The sequence below is a fragment of the Perca fluviatilis genome, chromosome 14 (assembly GCF_010015445.1).
Source record: "Perca fluviatilis chromosome 14, GENO_Pfluv_1.0, whole genome shotgun sequence".
In the NCBI taxonomy this organism is placed as follows: Eukaryota; Metazoa; Chordata; class Actinopteri; order Perciformes; family Percidae; genus Perca; species Perca fluviatilis.
In genome coordinates this window covers 28,741,305-28,758,503 of record NC_053125.1, presented here as the reverse complement: position 1 = coordinate 28,758,503, position 17,199 = coordinate 28,741,305, and the positions used below count along the sequence as shown (strand labels likewise).

Below are 17,199 nucleotides of genomic sequence, written 5' to 3'. Positions count from 1 at the left end.
TTCCTCCAGTTTTGAAAATATAGTTATCGTTAATATACACTATGCTGAATAGGGGTGTCCAACCTGCACATTGCTCTTTAAGGCACCCTTTATCAAAATTGTTTATTTCTTTTAACCCTTGTCTTCCTGATGACCATGCAACTTTTAGTTTTTCTAGGTCAAAAAAAAAAATAATTATTCAATGTTTTGGTCCTCTTTCTCAACATTTGTCAGTTTTTTCACAAGTTTTTTTATTTATTTATTTGGCAGTTTTGAAGCTTTTCTGACGTTTTTGTCACTTTTTTTACAATTCTTTTGTAGTCACTTATTGCGATGTTTGTCATTTTCTTTTCCTTCGGTGCTTTATTTGACGTTTTTGAATTTTTCCCGAAATTTTTGAAGCTTTTTTTCAACGTTCAAATGCTATAAAATTGAATAAAACACCCAAGTTCAAGGAAAGTAGGGAACTGATCATTTATTTTATTTGTGAAGAGCGTTGTATGGAACCATCCACTTTATTTTTTTTACAATTTGGTTGAAAGAAACCCAAATTTCTGATATATAAACTATTTGAAAACTGGTCAAATTTGAACCGAGGACAACAGGAGGGTTAAAAGAACCAATTAATTTATCACTCAAATGTTTGTATTGTTTCAGTCTCAGAAAATTCAACATTGTGATAATACATAATGTTAATACAGCTCTGGGGACCGTGAACATATTCCATGTTGATCCATTCAATAGTTGCGCAGTCTTTTTGTAGTGGACTGAAAGAGTTGAAGAAATAGTTTTTTTAGAAAAACATTTCCAATCCTGATCTCCGAAAGTGTTTGTCATTCATCAGATGAGATGAGAAATGAAAGAAACCTTGGGTGTTCCTATTGCGAATTTACAAATCCTACTATGACCACGCCAAGACCCGCCCTTCAATAGCAGCTCGATGGGTTGGGGTTGGGCATTAACCTCGAGTGGTTAAGGTCAGGTGGATAGGATCTCTACAAATCAGGTTACGTTACCTTGCAGAAGCATGATCGCCTGGCCAATAAACGGTGTGTGAAAGGCGGGTCTTGCCGTGGCCATAGTAGGATTCGTAAATTTGCATGGCTGTCACGGTTGTTTGTTTTACTCACTCTTGTTTCCAAGCTGGAAAAAAACAACAGCCGTCAGCTTGGTGTGTCAGGGCCTTAATACAAACTAGTCGTCATATCTTCCGCTCCATGAAACACGTTAATTACAGTTGCTACATATGTCAGAGGTCGCACACCTCTGGAGCAACTATAGGTTAAGTGTCTTGCTCAGGGACACACTGGTTGATGTATCGCAGTGGGAATCAAACACAGGTCTCCCACACCAAAGGCATGTGTCATACCCACTGCGCCATCACCACCCCCATAATACAACATTATAGTCATTATGGCCTTTACAAAAAAGATTTTTGTGGAGGTGGGGTAGTGCACTATAGTAGTGAAGAAGTCTAGACACTCTTTCATTATTACCTCCGTCAGGATCTAGGTTTGGTTTGTCAGCCCGATTACAGAAAACCTGCTGCCCTGTTTTCATGAAACTTGGTGGAAGGGTGTAGGGTGGTCCGAAGAAGAACCAGATATATTTTGAAACCGATCGATTATTGGTCACCTAGAATTTAATCAGTATTGATTTTGTTCTTTTACGGACAAACTTTTATGCATTAAAAACGCTCAGAACTTGGACACGAGCTGAAATAGGCAAACAAACCACATAATTGCGTCAAGATTTCAGCGTTGTTTCCTTTATTGGTTGTTGAGTAGTTTTTTAATTGGTCCAGTGTTTAAACAGCAGTGTGAGAGCTGATTGGTTGAATCAGAAGGCCGCCCTCATGTTGTTTCTGGTGTTTTTGATGTCCAGCTCCAGCTGAGCGATCCTCACCTGCACAACATTAAAACAAATCACTGTAATCCCCCCCGAAACACAGTCTGTTGAACTAATTACACTCAAACCTTACATTACTGTTGGATTACCAAGAATATTTTGGTGTTGTATAGCCTCACAATGCCATTTCCGACATTGTGACACTATAGTTGGCAGACCTTTTGTGAAGCTATTTAACCAACTGCCAGTAAATTGTCATAACAAATAACAAAGTTACATCCCGATTTGTCCAAAAAGCTTAAGTGGAGATGAAATGTTCAGTTGTAATTTACTGCAGTGGTAAGTAAAATGGCATTTACTTATTACATTGAAAGTGTTTTGGCCTTGATTTTACTTGTGTTGTCCTTCGGGTCCCAGTGACCCAAAGGACAACACAAGGATTATGTACTTCCCTTTACTTTGTTGAGAATTGCTCTCTAAAACCGGTTTCTTTTAAAGTAAGTAAGTAAAGTTTATTTCTAGAACACATTTAAACACAGTTTAAGCTGACCAAAATGCTGTACAAACAAGAACTAAGGTGCTGTATTAACCCTTGTTTAGAGAGCAATTCTCAACAAAGTAAATGGAAGTACATAACCCTTGTGTTGTCCTTCGGGTTACTGGGACCCGAAGGACAACACAAGGGTTAAAGGATAATTTTTCTGACTGCAACGTGTGTGTTTGTGTGTGAATACAAACGTCTTTGTCTTTAAGTTGTTCTCTCAGGCCTTTGATCTCGTCTTGCTGTTTGTAAAACGCTCGCAGGAGCTGAAATTATAAAACATGTTTCATGGTAGGAAGACGAGAAACTGGCCAGGACCATTGCACAAATAGGCTCTGTTCAGACATTGTGTCGTGGATGATCCGATCACCGGACTGCTCCAAGTAGAGGTGTGAGTAGAGCTGAAGATCTTGAACCCAGCATTAACACGGGCTCGGACCGGGCTCAGGCCGGGCTGGGGATTGTGCTCCGGGGTGGCGCGGTAAATGAGCGGTCAGGTGATGCGTTTCGATCAGCGCGAAAGTGGATGCTGAGGAGGTGAAACGGAGGCTGGCCTCTGGCGGTTACGTTTTGGGTGCACCAGCAAAGAAAGCAAAGTCTGAGGTGTGGAAAACGTTTGACCACGTGCATAGAGAGAATAATGAGCCAGTGGGTTATGTGAAATGCCAAAGATGCGACTGCGTGCGCACATTTGAATGTCGGGCCGTAAATGGGTTCGGGCTTTTAAAAAGCTGTCAATCAAAATGTACTTGTCGGGCTCGGGCCGAATTCTGTCAGGCTCGGGCCTTGTCGTGCCTAACTTTTAAGGCCCGATTACAGCTCTAGGTGTGAGTGCGCCCAGGATGCATTGAGTAGGAACGCATTGAGAGCCGATATCTGAAACTAATTTGAAGGGTGGTCTGGGCAACATTGAAGGGCCCGCTACTCAACTGAAAACGGAGTGTATCATCTTCAGTACCTCAGGCACGACAAACGGTCCATCTTTGAGTTTGGGAGCACTGGCTTCATATTTTAAGTCAGCTGTCAGAAATTTGGGGGTTACTTTTGAATGCAACATGAAATTTGACAAACCAATCAGCAATGTTGTTAGAATGAGCTTTTTCCAGCTCCGTCTACTAGCTAAAGTTAAGCCATTCCTTAACAGGCATGATCTAGAAAAGGCGATCCATGCTTTTATTAGTTCAAGGTTGGATTATTGTAATGCTCTCTATGTTGGTTTGAATCAAACCTCCATCTCATGTCTTAAACTTGTGCAAAATGCTGCTGCTCGCTTTTTAACAAATACATCTAGACGTGCACACATCACTCCCGTTCTTTACACTCTACATTGGCTCCCTGTGCGTTTTAGAAATAGATTTTAAGATTTAATTTTTTGTTTTTAAGGCCCTTAATGGCCTAGCCCCGGAGTACCTATCCGAGATTTTAACCTGCGTGAGCACAGCCGGTCTTCTAACCAACTGGTTTTAGAAGTGCCGAGGTCAAGGTACAAACGGTGGGGTGATCAGGCTTTTGCGGTTGCTGCCCCGAGACTCTGGAACAAGTTACCCCCTGATATTCGCACGATTAAAGATGTTGCTCTTTTCAGGTCTAAACTCAAAACCTACCTGTTTAGAATGGCTTTTAATACGCAGTAGTGGTGTGACAATTTCCTCTTCCTGTTTCTGTGTAACCTTTTATGATTTTACTGTTTTCTACATTTCATTATTCTTATTGCAAGATATGTTGTCTATTCGTAGTTCCGTAGTAGATTCGTAGTAGATGTGAAGCACTTTGGATACCTGCTGGTTGTTGTAAAGCGCTATACGAATACATTTTGATTGATTGATTGATTGATGTCCTCTGGGGAAGCAGAAGGGTGTACTCATAAACTGTCTTTGTCCACAACGTCTGAAAATGATAAAAGCCCAGGCATTACGATTGCTTCAAACATCTTGGACAATTAAGTTTGCCTGGCACACGCCAAGGAATAAACCCAGTCTGTTATTGGTTTTGTTTCTCCTTTTTAAAACCAACAATTTGTGTAGTCATGACCGAAAGAACGAGATCCAGGGTACAAGCGGCCGAAATGGGTTTCCTCAGGAGGGTGGCTGGTGTCTCCCTTAGAGATAGGGTGAGAAGCTCAGTCATCCGTGAGGAGCTCGGAGTGGAGACGCTGCTCCTTTGCGTCGAAAGGTCCCAGTTGAGGTGGTTTGGGCATCTGATGCCCGCTGCGCACCTCCCTAGGGAGGTGTTCAAGGCACGTCCAGCTGGGAGGAGGCCTCGGGGAAGACCCAGGACTAGGTGGAGGGATTATATCTCCAACCTGGCCTGGGAACGCCTCGGGATCCCCCAGTCGGAGCTGGTTAATGTGGCTCGAGGAAAGGGAAGTTTGGGGTCCCCTGCTGGAGCTGCTCCCCCTATGACCCGATCCCAGATAAGTGGACGAAGATGGATGGAAGGACATTTGTGTTTTACAATTTGAAATGATCTATGTATGCGTACCTGCGTCATAGACTCAACTCAGACCCATGAATCATACTTTAGAGCTGTCCAGTTGTGATCGGATCACCCAGGACTCATGTTAATGCCGGGTCTGAACAGGGCCACAGAGTATTCTCACGTATGTACGTATATACTGTACTGTCTATCTGATTAATTTGCGCCTCACCTCGCTCTCGGTTGTAGGCGGAGGCCTCTCTGCAGGTTCACAACAGTGTGGAGTGCAGCAGTACGTCCACAGCGGGATCTGGGTCTCGTCCGGCTGCCACCCCGACAGGTCGCTCACCTCCCTGGGGTATTTGGCGTCCTGGTAGGCTAGCTGCTCCTCAAGGAAGTCCTCAAAAGAGACGATAAACGGGTTCATACAACAGCAAGGAAATAGAGCTAGACAGAACTTCGAGCCATGTCGGGTTTACTGTGAATAAGAGCTAAAGTACAATCGGGAATTGGCTGACGAAATTTGCTTTTCTCCGGCGTGAGAGTGCCAAGATGCCGAAACTTGCAGCAGTTCTTCTTTTGGGAATCGCTTGCCACTTGTATTTAACACATTTCACTGAGCTTAAAGCTCAGTTTTCCGCTTTGAACTTTTTTTTTTGGTGACATTTAAATGCGTTTCAGTTTTCTGTAAAAATAGTTCCTGTACAGCAACACCTTAAAATCATACCAGGAACTCCCAGTACCTTTTCTGTGTTTTAAGGTTTTCTGCAGTGGACATATTTCAGCTGTATTTTCCCGTGTTCATATCAGGTGTCTCATAAAACGGATTTGTCCTATTTTAATTCTTTACGCTTGTCCAGGGGCGTAGCACAAAATTCTGGGCCCTGTAGAAAGGCATTTTCTATGGGCCCTTCCCCGCATCCACAGCTATACATTCTAGCATCTTTTTGAGCCCTCCTCACATGAGGGCCCTGGGTACTCAGTCCCCCCCCAGTCCGACGCCCCTGCGCTTGTCTACACAGGCTAGATAACCCCTTAGACGTCTCATGTTTTGTGCCTGTATGTTGCTATGAACCGTAGTATAGTTTAAAGCCATTTTCTTGCAACTTGTACACTAAACTACAAAGATTTATTTGTATTTCGTGTGTTTCAATTTAAGCTTTTCAAAACCCTTTCATTGGACAGCATTGCATTGGCCGAATACATCCAGCTGCTGTCGTGCTGCAGGTGTAAATGTATTAAACTGAAATATATAAATGTTCTTTTCCAAGTGCATTCAGATGTCAAATCGGCCAAACTGACCGTAATCTAAACAAGTAGATCACTGTAACTCAGCTGCCGACTATTTGAGTTTTCAGTGCTTGATTTTGATGTGGTTCTACCTCTTCCATAAACTCCAGGCGGGCCTTGGTCACGGCACCGACTGACGGATCCATCTGGAACCTCAGGGAGCTCAGCTGCCTCACTAGCCCCTTCTCAGCAGGGGTTTCTGGGTAAGGGTTGGCTATTAAAGTCCCGGGCCTCAGGGACATCAGCACCGGGCCTAATGAAGATATATAAGACACATGTTTATATGGTGGATCACTGAGAGAAACTAAAGGCATCTACCTATCATGCATCTGTCAGCCATTTTGGTTCCAAGGCACTAATGCATTACTGACTTCTGTTGATCCCTAACAGCCACTCTTGAGCCGTCATGGCTGCCTGGTTCCCAGCTGTCATTGGGTAAAGATCCTCTTGGAAAACACCTGACTGGGAGGAGGAAGAAAAACACTTTAGCTTTAGTTTCTGTCCTGATCATCAATAAATGCAGCATAATAAGAAAAACGAGTTAAACGTATCATCCTAACCTCTTTTCGTGGTACGATCATTGACAGTGGTTCCACCAGGTCTTTAAAGGCGATCAGACGGTAAAATCGGAAAACCTCACAGGCGCTCACGTCCAGGCCGCGCTTTGGCATCACCGCTAAAGTGATGAAGAGGTCAAAGGACATCGGAGTTGGTCGTGGGTTGATGCTTGAATGGATGGTCCGGAGAGATGGGTAAGAGCATGGCCTGCGCCTAATTGGTTAGTAATGGTTGCCTTTGTTGGTTGAGTTGGTTACGTTTAGGCAAGGAGAGTGAGATTGTGTAAGGTTAGGGTAAAACTATCAGGGTAAACTAATCAGTAGCAAAGTAGGGCGGGTCACGTCTTCACCCCGATTGGTCCGTTGACCATCCATCCTTGCATCAACCTTGGTCATGGAGCATTGGGAAACAGTTGTTACACCTTTTTAAAGTATGACTAGCTAAAGTTATGATAGCTACGGTGGCTTAAGTTATGAAAGCTACGGTGGCTTAAGTTATGAAAGCTACGGTGGCTTAAGTTATGAAAGCTACGGTGGCTTAAGTTATGATAGCTACACTGTTGTAGTTGGTCTTTTTACAAAATGAAGTTGGTTCAGGTTGCTAAAGTTAATATTTTTCCTAAATTGTACAGCAAACTAAGTCTAAGACTAAGTCTTTTTCTATTAAGTACTGGTAGAGACATCTAAGTTTTGTGGCTTCCAAAACAAGTGTTTGTGCTGCTATAAGTAGTACAGCAACCGCTGGCTTAACGTTAGTTGGTCTTTTTCCAAGTGTTTGTGCACCTAGCAGTATTGCTACCCTTGCTAAATAATTTATTATAAGTAGGGGAACATCTGAGTCCAGATCTGGATCATTGTCCAGATTAGGTCTGTGACCTAGTATGCCTATACAGATACTCTTGCTAAGGTTTATATTTAACATTTATTGTTGGTGTAGCTAATTTAGCTGTGTACAACTAGTAAAAGGTGCTCTAACTTCTACAAGTCGCTAAAATATTGGGACTGGGGGCTAAAGTTGGTATTTTTAAAGTTAAGTTTCAGTGTTGGAGTGCAAATATAAAAAGTAAATTTGAAAGCATCAAGACATTAAACTTTTAAATAGGGTTGCACGATATCAGGAAAATATGCGATAACGTTGAATATCGCGATAATGATATTACTTGATAAATAAAAAGATGTTAAAGTGTACTCAGTTCTGCCTTTCTGTTGCTTTCAGTATTTTAGAATACGACCAATTGCTTGTTGAATTTAAAACAAATAAGCATTTCTAACATTCTTTTATTGAACAAATTGAACATTGAATTGACAATGAGAGGCACTAAAGAATGACATATACACAGTTTTCTAGTGATATTTTCTTTCAACTAACACAAAAAATCTTGTGGCTATCGCGATATGTCGCAACCTTTGGCAATATGTATATTGCGCCAGTTGATATTGCGATGACGATAAAATAACTATATATTGTGCAGCCCTACTTTTAAATAACACTTTTTCTGCTTGTGTCTTTTGATCTCACCGAGTCCTTTCTGTGGCAGCAGAGACCTGTACTCCGTCAGGAAGCTGATGTAAGGTTTCTCAGTGCTCAGCTCGTAGTAACGGATGTTCCCATCACCCTAAATCAAGGCACACCAATTCTGTCATGTGTCACATTTGGCATTAGCATATTTAGGCAACTCTAGATTGGTTAAATTTTCTGGAGAAGAAAAATCATTTGGAGTGCATCAACAACCAAACTGTAAAACAAGTTTCTTAACCCAACCAACTGGAGGAAATGAATGGAAAGATGCAGGGGTAGAGTTGGTTAGTTTTCTAACCTTTCCAGCCAAGTAGAGCATCTGTGTGTCTGGATCGTAGAATGGGAAGAGGACTCCTGCAGATCCGTCCAACTCTTCTTCATACAGAGGCTCAGATAAGTCGTCCTGCAACCAAACAAGCACGATTTATTAGATTCAGATTAGATTAGATTCAACTTTATTGTCATTGTGCAGAGTACAAAGACAACGAAATGCACTTTGCGTCCAACCAGAAGTGCAAAAAAGCAGAAAAGTGCAATGTGATATATAAAGTACAGGTGGTGCACAGACAGGACAAGAAATAGAGTGCAGTGTAGACCGTAGTATACAGTTGGTTTAGCTACAGAAGGTGGTTAAGAGTAATATACATTAAATGTAAATATGTGCGGTGTATTACCAGTTACCTTATAAGAGCAGAATAAAGATGGCTATGTAATATGAACAATGTATGAACAACATGTACAGATATGTGCAATGTAGTAGCAGTAACATAATAGTAGTAAGAATATAATGTTACTGCTACGACATTGCACATATCTGTACACTTATGACTCTAGATTCCCTGAATAGCTGCTTAATAATGCATCGTCATTGTACTAGTCTCTTTAATTAAAGGTGCCGTGGGTAGGATAGTGAAGATACAGGACTGAGCCAAAAAATTTGAACATCGACAACTTCTCAGTCCCTCCCCTCCTTTCTGCTAAAGCCCAAAATGGTCTCCTAAGCCCCTCCCCCCAACAAGGGAGAATGAATGCGTGTGCATGAGCAGTGATTGACACGCAGCTAGACACCCCCCCCCCCCTGGCCCTGATTGGTGCATCTGAACAGGGAGCAGTGGATTTTTGCAAATCGCACTACAGGCGGAGCCAGATTTGTTTTTAAATTACCAGCTTCATGTAGTTCTACTCGAATATAGGGTCAGTTTCAGCAAATATGACAGTTTATAAGTCATACCTACTGCACCTTTTAATTCACAGGACATAATGCATCTTAAAAAATCCTCCACTGTTTTGTGTCTTTCATCGTTTTTAATTTCCATTACCAGATTTCTTTGAAGAAGCAGGGCTAGGGTTACATATTTAATGTCCATTTGATGTGTCTGTGGTTCTTACAGGGTCCCAGAGGACGATCTGTCTGTGGTTCCAGGGTGAGCTGCCGGTGGACACAAGCATCTTCAACCCTCCGATGTATAAAACCTTATTGGCTCTGTGGGACTTACTGTTCGACACCTGCAGGAACATTGTTACATGTTTAGTTTTGCTTTTGTTTTTCACGCAATCAAATGAAATGAGCACTTCTAAAACTCACTTGTAGGATTCTTCCTGTCCGCGGGTCCAGGACTCGAACCCGTCTGTCTTTGGATGTGACTGCCAGCCTGCTTCCATCGCTGTTGAAGCTGACGGACAGCAGCAGCGAGTCAGACGGGTAGCGGTGGTGGACGGGCATCAGAACCACCCGCACCGGGTACCTAATCACCGCACCTACCTGGGACACATCCCAGAGGAGGACCTTGGGACGGGAAAGAGAAACGGGCTGTTTTTCTGGGTAAGTTTAAACTCACTGAAACCCAGATTGGTCAATCTGATGTGCGCCATTTCTAATTGAAGCTCAATTATTGACAAACTCTGGCTGTCGACAGAGACCCACAGAGTACTGCTAACTAAGTAGACCTGATTCTCATCCCCAAAACCAGACCAAATACACTGAACAAAATTATAAACTCAACACTTTTGTTTTTGCCCCCATTTTTCATGAGCTGAACTCAAAGATCTAAGATTTTCTATGTACACAAAAGGCCTATTTCTCTTAAATATTGTTCACAAATCTGTGTTAGTGAGCACTTCTCCTTTGCCGAGAAAGTCCATCCACATCACAGGTTGTGCATATCGAGATGCTGATTAGGCAGCATGATTATTGCACAGGTGTGCCTTAGGTTGGCCACACTAAAAGGCCACTCTAAAATGTGCACTACATAAGGTATTGTGCACTACGTACGTCCTGGACAGCTGAGGATCCTGACCTTGTAGTCGTAGGCGGCGCTAAGCAGCAGGTTCTCAGCTGTCGGATGCCACTCAATAAGCGCCACCCTCCTGCAGTGACCAATCAGAGTCTTCCTGGCCTTGGTGAGGTTCTGTTGGACGCCACAGACCGGGATGTCCCAGACCTTCACCTGCGTACACAAACAGTAACTGGGTTGTATGCACTATTGAGAGGGGAAGTTCATCCCCTTCCGGTGGACCCCATGGGACCTTATTTTCAGAGGAAAAAAAAAAATTGTACGGTAGTAAACAGGGAATGACGAATTATTATTGGTTCCCATTTGAATTGAGCCATGAATTACACACGATGTTTGTCAGTTTAAAACATAATTTTGCAAGTGAAGAGTTTGTCGTAGAACCACTTAGTTTTGTGTGAAAATACATATCTCGTCTCCGACAATACGTCACCTTGTTAGCTATCGTTAGTATCGTAGCTTCTGTGAGATGCACTTACTTGTATGTGTAGTCTTTCTAATTGCGAATTGTCTTATACTTCAACAGTTTTATGACAAACTGAGATTTTAAATTTACAGCAAATGTGTAATTCATGGCTCAATTCAAACAGGATCAAATAATTATTTGTCTCTCCCCATTTACTACCGTACATATTCTTTCCAAAGTAAAGTCCCATGGTGGTCTACTGGAAGGGGAGGGATTTCGCCTCTCTATACTTGAGGAAGTTTCAGCTAAAACATCTAAAACAGAGGTGCCCAAATTCTTTCATATGAAGGGACAAAATGTATCTGGATGGAAGGCCACGGGCCAAAAATAAATGTTGATGTTAAAGAATTCCATAATTCATGTAATTCTTCGTAGATAAAACATATGTATTTAATTTACAAGGAGGTTTGTAAACATTGCCGTAAAACTCAGATTAATCTTTTTATCGGCACAAAATGTATGTTTTGTGGTCATTAGGATTTTACAGCACTTTCAAAATAAGAGTAGAATAAGCATGAGCATGTCAAATGCCATAGTGGGCCAAAACAAAGGGAGCACGGGCCAAACTTAGCCTGCGGGCCCCAAATTGGGCAGCCTTGATCTAAAACATAAAGGATAGTGCTTACAGTGCAGTCCTCTGAGCACGAGGCGATGCAGTGATCATCAAACGGGTTCCACTTGACATCCAGGACGCTCCCACTGTGACCGCACACCCTCGGGTGCTGAGGGTCCACCCTGCCCGTCTGAGAGAGCAAGACGAAGGAAATTACACCACGCAGTTCACAGCAGCAGCAACAACAGATATGAGAAGTCACCCCAACTGAGATTTAGATTAATTTCTTTACTCTCAGGCTACAGTATGTCTACACTGCTACGTTTTGGTTTAAAAACGAATATCTTTTGCTACGTTTACACCTGGCGTCCGCACTACTGCGGCATTTCCGAGCCCGAAACAGAGATATACACGCCAGACTGACCTCAACAAGTGGGGTATGTATGACACGTCAATTCGTATGCCATTTTGGCGTGTTATCAAGACGCATCATCACTGCTGTATATGCCGTACACATACAGTACAGGCCAAAAGTTTGGACACACCTTCTCATTCTATGCGTTTCCTTTTCATTTTCATGACTATTTACATTGTAGATTCTCACTGAAGGCATCAAAACTATGAATGAACACATATGGAATTATGTACTTAACAAAAAAAGTGTGAAATAACTGAAAACATGTCTTATATTTTAGATTCCTCAAAGTAGCCACCCTTTGCTTTTTTTGATAACTCTGCAAACCCTTGGTGTTCTCTCAATGAGCTTCATGAGGTAGTCAACTGAAATGGTTTTCACTTCACACGCGGTGCTTTGTCAGGGTTAATTAGTGGAATTTTGTCCCTTATTAATAAAAAGGCAAAGGGTGGCTACTTTGAAAGAATCTAAAATAAACATGTTTTCAGTTATTTCACACTTTTTTGTTAAGTACATAATTCCATATGTGTTCATTCATAGTTTTGATGCCTTCAGTGAGAATCTACAATGTAAATAGTCATGAAAATAAAAAGGAAACGCATTGAATGAGAAGGTGTGTCCAAACTTTCGGCATGTACTGTACACGTCGATAGCTCAAAATGCGTAAAAGTGGCGTGTTATCCGTGAAATGCTTCCATATTAATCTAAGTTATTATAACGTTGGTTGCTTCAACAAACTCCTAATTTAATGCTTTGGCTCGTGACACAGTGACAGTACCCGGTTTATCTCACGATATGTCCAAAGTAGGCTAAGTTACCGTATACAGCACTTGAAATGCAACGATCGTCACTTCTGCCCCCGTTTTGGTAGTCTGGACGGACACAAACGGAGACCTTGGGTCTTATCGGTCAGGTAGGCTTTAGTCTTGCTTTACCTCGGTTTGTACTGTCTGTTACTTTAAGTATCCAAGTATCAACAGTAGATTTACCTTTTTCTAAAATGTTTAGCTTTCATTGTGTTCAACAGGAGGAAATGATAATGGACTACGCACGTGATGGATGGGCAGGACTAAAAAGGACCCGCCCCCGGCGCACTCTGTCACCACGGCGATGAAGCAAGGATTGGCCGAGCAGTAGTGGTTGTCGTGGACGCTGCGTGTGATTGGCACCCCGTCGTAGCTGTGCTCCTTCGTGGACGGCTTCCCGAAAATGTGACGAAACTTCGAGCAGCGGAAAGACGAGCGCCACGACATCTGGAGGACGAGAAGTTCAACTTTATTAGCAGTTTAACATCAACAAAATAGTGCAGTCATGTTTAGGGATGCACCGAATCCAGGATTCGGCTTCGGATTTAGCCAAATATTGGGCTTTTTGACGGGGTCCGGTTTCTGCCGAGCCTCAGAATTTTTTTCCACCGAACCCCTACGCTTGCACTACGCACGCAAAAAAAAATGCAGCACCTTCAGGTACGGCAAAGGAAGGACAGTCACTGTTAACTTCATTAATGTGTTTACTGTGTTAAAGGACTGGGGATGGGAGGAGGATTCGGTATTCGGTTTTGGATTCAGCAGAATCTTAACCAGTAGATTGGCTATTAGGCCGAACCCCAAAAATCTGGATTCAGCGCACCCCTAGTCATGTTACATGTGTGTTTTTTTGTTTTTTTTGTGGCAGGTATCTCCTCGCTTCCCGGCATTGGGGGCTTAATGTTCTCGCTGCTAGCAGTTATCAATTTCTCTTCGTATGTGTTTCTCTTCACTGACAAGTAAAGGAAACAGACTCCACCCTCCTACAACAGACATCAAGTCCTCTGTTTGGATTATTGTGAAATCCTCCCTTTGCTCAAATTCATGGTTAAATACATGTGATGCCCCACAGGAAATGCTCACTCACACAGTTTTGAATTGAAGTGCATTTCCTTTTTTTAAAAGTCTAGAAAAAAGGGTGACTTGTTGCCTTTTCTCAATTTTGAATGTCCATCTCAACTGCTTAGTTTTTATATCAGTTTACAGATTTGTTAGCTTTTATTTCCTTCTTTCTTGTATTGAACAGTTACTATAGTGGGTGTTGCTTTGGACGTGTGTGTGTGTGTGTGTGTGTGTGTGTGTGTGTGTGTGTGTGTGTGTGTGTGTGTGTGTGTGTGTGTGTGTGTGTGTGTGTGTGTGTGTGTCCTAGATAATCTTATAATAGTGTTGTGGAACTTCAGCAGCTGCCTAATCAATAATGCAATTGGCTGTCATTATTGGCTTTTCATAATCTTATCAATAATGGATCAATTTCTTCAATGAACTCCTTAATCATCCACACACAGAGACACACACACACATACACACTGTCTCTCTCTCTCTCTCACACACACACTCACACACACACACATACACACACACAGGGAGAGATAAATCCTTTGTCCAGAACAGTTTGCTTGTGTTATTAAAGATTCATCAGTTACATACACACTTTCCTGTTGTTACAAATTCCTTCTGACCTTTGACCTTTACTGCGGCTAGAAGAGATCAGCTTACTGCGGAGAAAGAGGACAGAAGAAAAGGAAGAGACAAAACATTTTTTAATTTTTTAATTTATCCTCTTACCAGCCAACTACCAACTAATTCTCTGTTTATTGCACATAGCACTGTTAAAGTACACTGAATCAGTACACTTCCACATAATGTACTTTATAGTGTTCTTTTTTCTTAAGTAATATTATTGTACTTCATGCTAAGTCATTAGTACTAAATATAGCCTAAAAGGCAATAAAGTGTACTTGACTGCACTAGGGCTGTGCAATTAACTGGATTTTTATTTTTATTTTGGCTGCTAACGATCGCATAAACAATGTAATTGAGAAAACCAATTATTTTGCAGATTAGGTTTAGCAAGTAAAAAATACAAATGGGTAAAGATAACATTGTTCTACTAATGCAGTACTTAAACAAAAAACAGGTATTATAAAAACCATAACTTGATTAAAAAGTTTAAACTTAGTTTTTAACGTATAGTGGAGTGGTTCCCAAGCTATGTCAATTAAATAAACAATGCATGGTTCTGGTTCACTGCTAGCAAAGCATGGACAAGTTTGGGAAAGGACTTTCAGGTCAGTAAAAAGCAGACGACAAAGCTACAGGAAAGCACAAAAGAACCACCAAAACCTCCCTTTTGTGTGAAGTGTGAAAAGTGAATAGGAAATAGGAAAAGATGACTCATGTCATATTACAATATCCAAAATATGAGACTATACCTAGCCTCATATCTGTTTATGTATTGCCCAGGCCTACCTTGTGATGCACCATATTTTCCAATCTGAAGTTTGAAACTAACTTAACTTTATATTTGTTGTATTTGAGTTGTACTCCTATCAGGAGGATGATGCAAGTGGCTTTTTCTTGCCTTGACCCTTGCACGGCACCCTGGCACACACCCTGACACTTGCCTTCTTCAAACTAAATTTAGAGACAACACAGAGCCCACACAACACTAATATGTTCGAACTCGTCGTCGGTGAGTAACTTTGGTTTCGGACGTTTAAGGTCCCGACACAAGGCTGGAGGTCGTTGTTGTGGTCTTAGTCTCGCTTTGCCAGACCTCCCTCCCTCTCCTCCCTTCCTCCACAGAGCTGCGGAGGAAGGTCCGCCACTTTAAAACAAATTAATAAAGCTTAGAATGAATCCCAGGACACATCTTCTGGTCGTATCGCTTGTCATGTGACCCAGATATTGTAACGTTTTTATTGGAAGCGGCAAAAAAGTTGTTAGCTATGACCCAGGATGTTTGGAGTTGCTATGGCAACAAGTGACCACTTTACCTCAACAGTCCTATAATTAACAATTTGGCACATCTGAACAAAATCAACAATTTAGCTAGCTAGCTAACGTTAAACAGAAAGAAATGGTAAATTACCTGAAAGATAAATTGCTATTAGACAATGGTGTAATAATGTATTTGTTTGGGACCTCAACTCAAGGCCCGCGTATCAATTTTAATACATTTTGCCCATACCAAAAAAGGTGGGAAACTGTTTTTTTTTTTTTCTTTTCTTTTTTTTTCTTACAAAACTGATGAGTGGTTTCATATACATATTGAGGGTGTGAAACCGGTCGTTGTTTTCAAGGGTTTCACTCTCAGGTGCAGCACCCGAGTCGTTTTGACATGTTTTCTTAGTTCCTTTTTTTATTTGAGCCACGCTCTGTTGAAACCTGGACGACGGAGACGCCGCTGCATCCCAAAATCCTCCAGACTCCAGGTCACAACGATGCGGGGCTGTTAAAGGTGAGCACACGGACCGACTCCGAGACGATGGAAGCAAAACGCTGAGTCATGCTTACTTTGACTGCTAGTTAAGATCACAGGATGTTGAGTGGATCACAGTTTATTTCAAATGCCATAAAATTGAAGAAAAAACCCCCACCCACAATTCAATGAAAGTAATCATTAATTCTACCTGCAATTCTTCCTTCACTTTATTAAAATAAAATAAATAACAACCCTGGGATTACCTTAATGTGTTGAAAGTAATTCAACATCTTTCTCTTCATGTTAATCTCTCCTGTTGTGTCTCTAATGAAGACAAACATTCCCCAGAAAACTTAATATAACTTTATATAAATAAAAGGACTTTGTCTTACCTCTGAAAGAGTCATACAGAAGTCTGAGGACTCTAAATTATTATTATAAGGACTATTGTTATGACGCCCACATAACTCCTGTCTGTCATCTAGCTCAGTCAGAACTCTGACACTACACCGGTTCCTGCCAGATCACTACATCCGGTACCATTCAATCCGCTGGCTGACCGTATAACTCCTGACTTCTGACTCGACGCCCGGCTTCTCAAATCGTTTCCACAACGCTACCAGAATACATTGCACAGCTACTCCCGTAGACAATGTATGGGAGAAAGACGCTTGACAGGGGACACAAACCTTAAGACTTTCAGTAACACACATCTGCACACGAAGACAGGGAGGAAAGGTGTGTGTGTGTGTGTGTGTGTGTGTGTGTGTGTGTGTGTTCCCTCTTGATCCATGACGTCTCGCTTCCCCTTCCACATTAGTAGAGCCGTTTATGCTCGGCTGCACGCACACAAACGCCACTCTACATTTGATACTACTTCACGCGCACACACACAGAACCAGTGCCAAACAAAAACAACACTGTTAATGTTCATTATTATAAATCTGTTAAACTTGGTAGTTACACTGATGGTCCCCTCTTATTATAATTTGGATTTAGGGCTAGGAAATATGATATATTCAGTATATCATCAAACTGATATAAAAATGTTTGGTCCGGACCGAGACGACCTCTTTTTATCGGATCAAAATTTGG

The 17,199-nt window shown here is 41.8% G+C and overlaps 1 protein-coding gene across 1 annotated transcript; it reads right to left on the bottom strand.

Annotated features, from left to right (window-relative positions):
* Positions 1-1,818: 1,818 nt before the first annotated feature.
* Positions 1,819-16,511, bottom strand: LOC120573484 (coronin-2B-like). The gene is made up of 14 exons (XM_039823236.1): positions 16,497-16,511; positions 12,927-13,127; positions 11,533-11,649; positions 10,447-10,596; positions 9,735-9,935; positions 9,539-9,655; positions 8,448-8,552; positions 8,150-8,246; positions 6,634-6,749; positions 6,445-6,535; positions 6,166-6,326; positions 5,016-5,183; positions 2,566-2,634; positions 1,819-1,884 (listed from the first exon to the last, which is right to left on the bottom strand). Exons 1-14 carry the CDS (start codon positions 16,509-16,511, stop codon positions 1,819-1,821), a joined length of 1,674 nt encoding a protein of 557 aa, XP_039679170.1.
* Between the last annotated feature and the right edge of the window lie 688 nt (positions 16,512-17,199).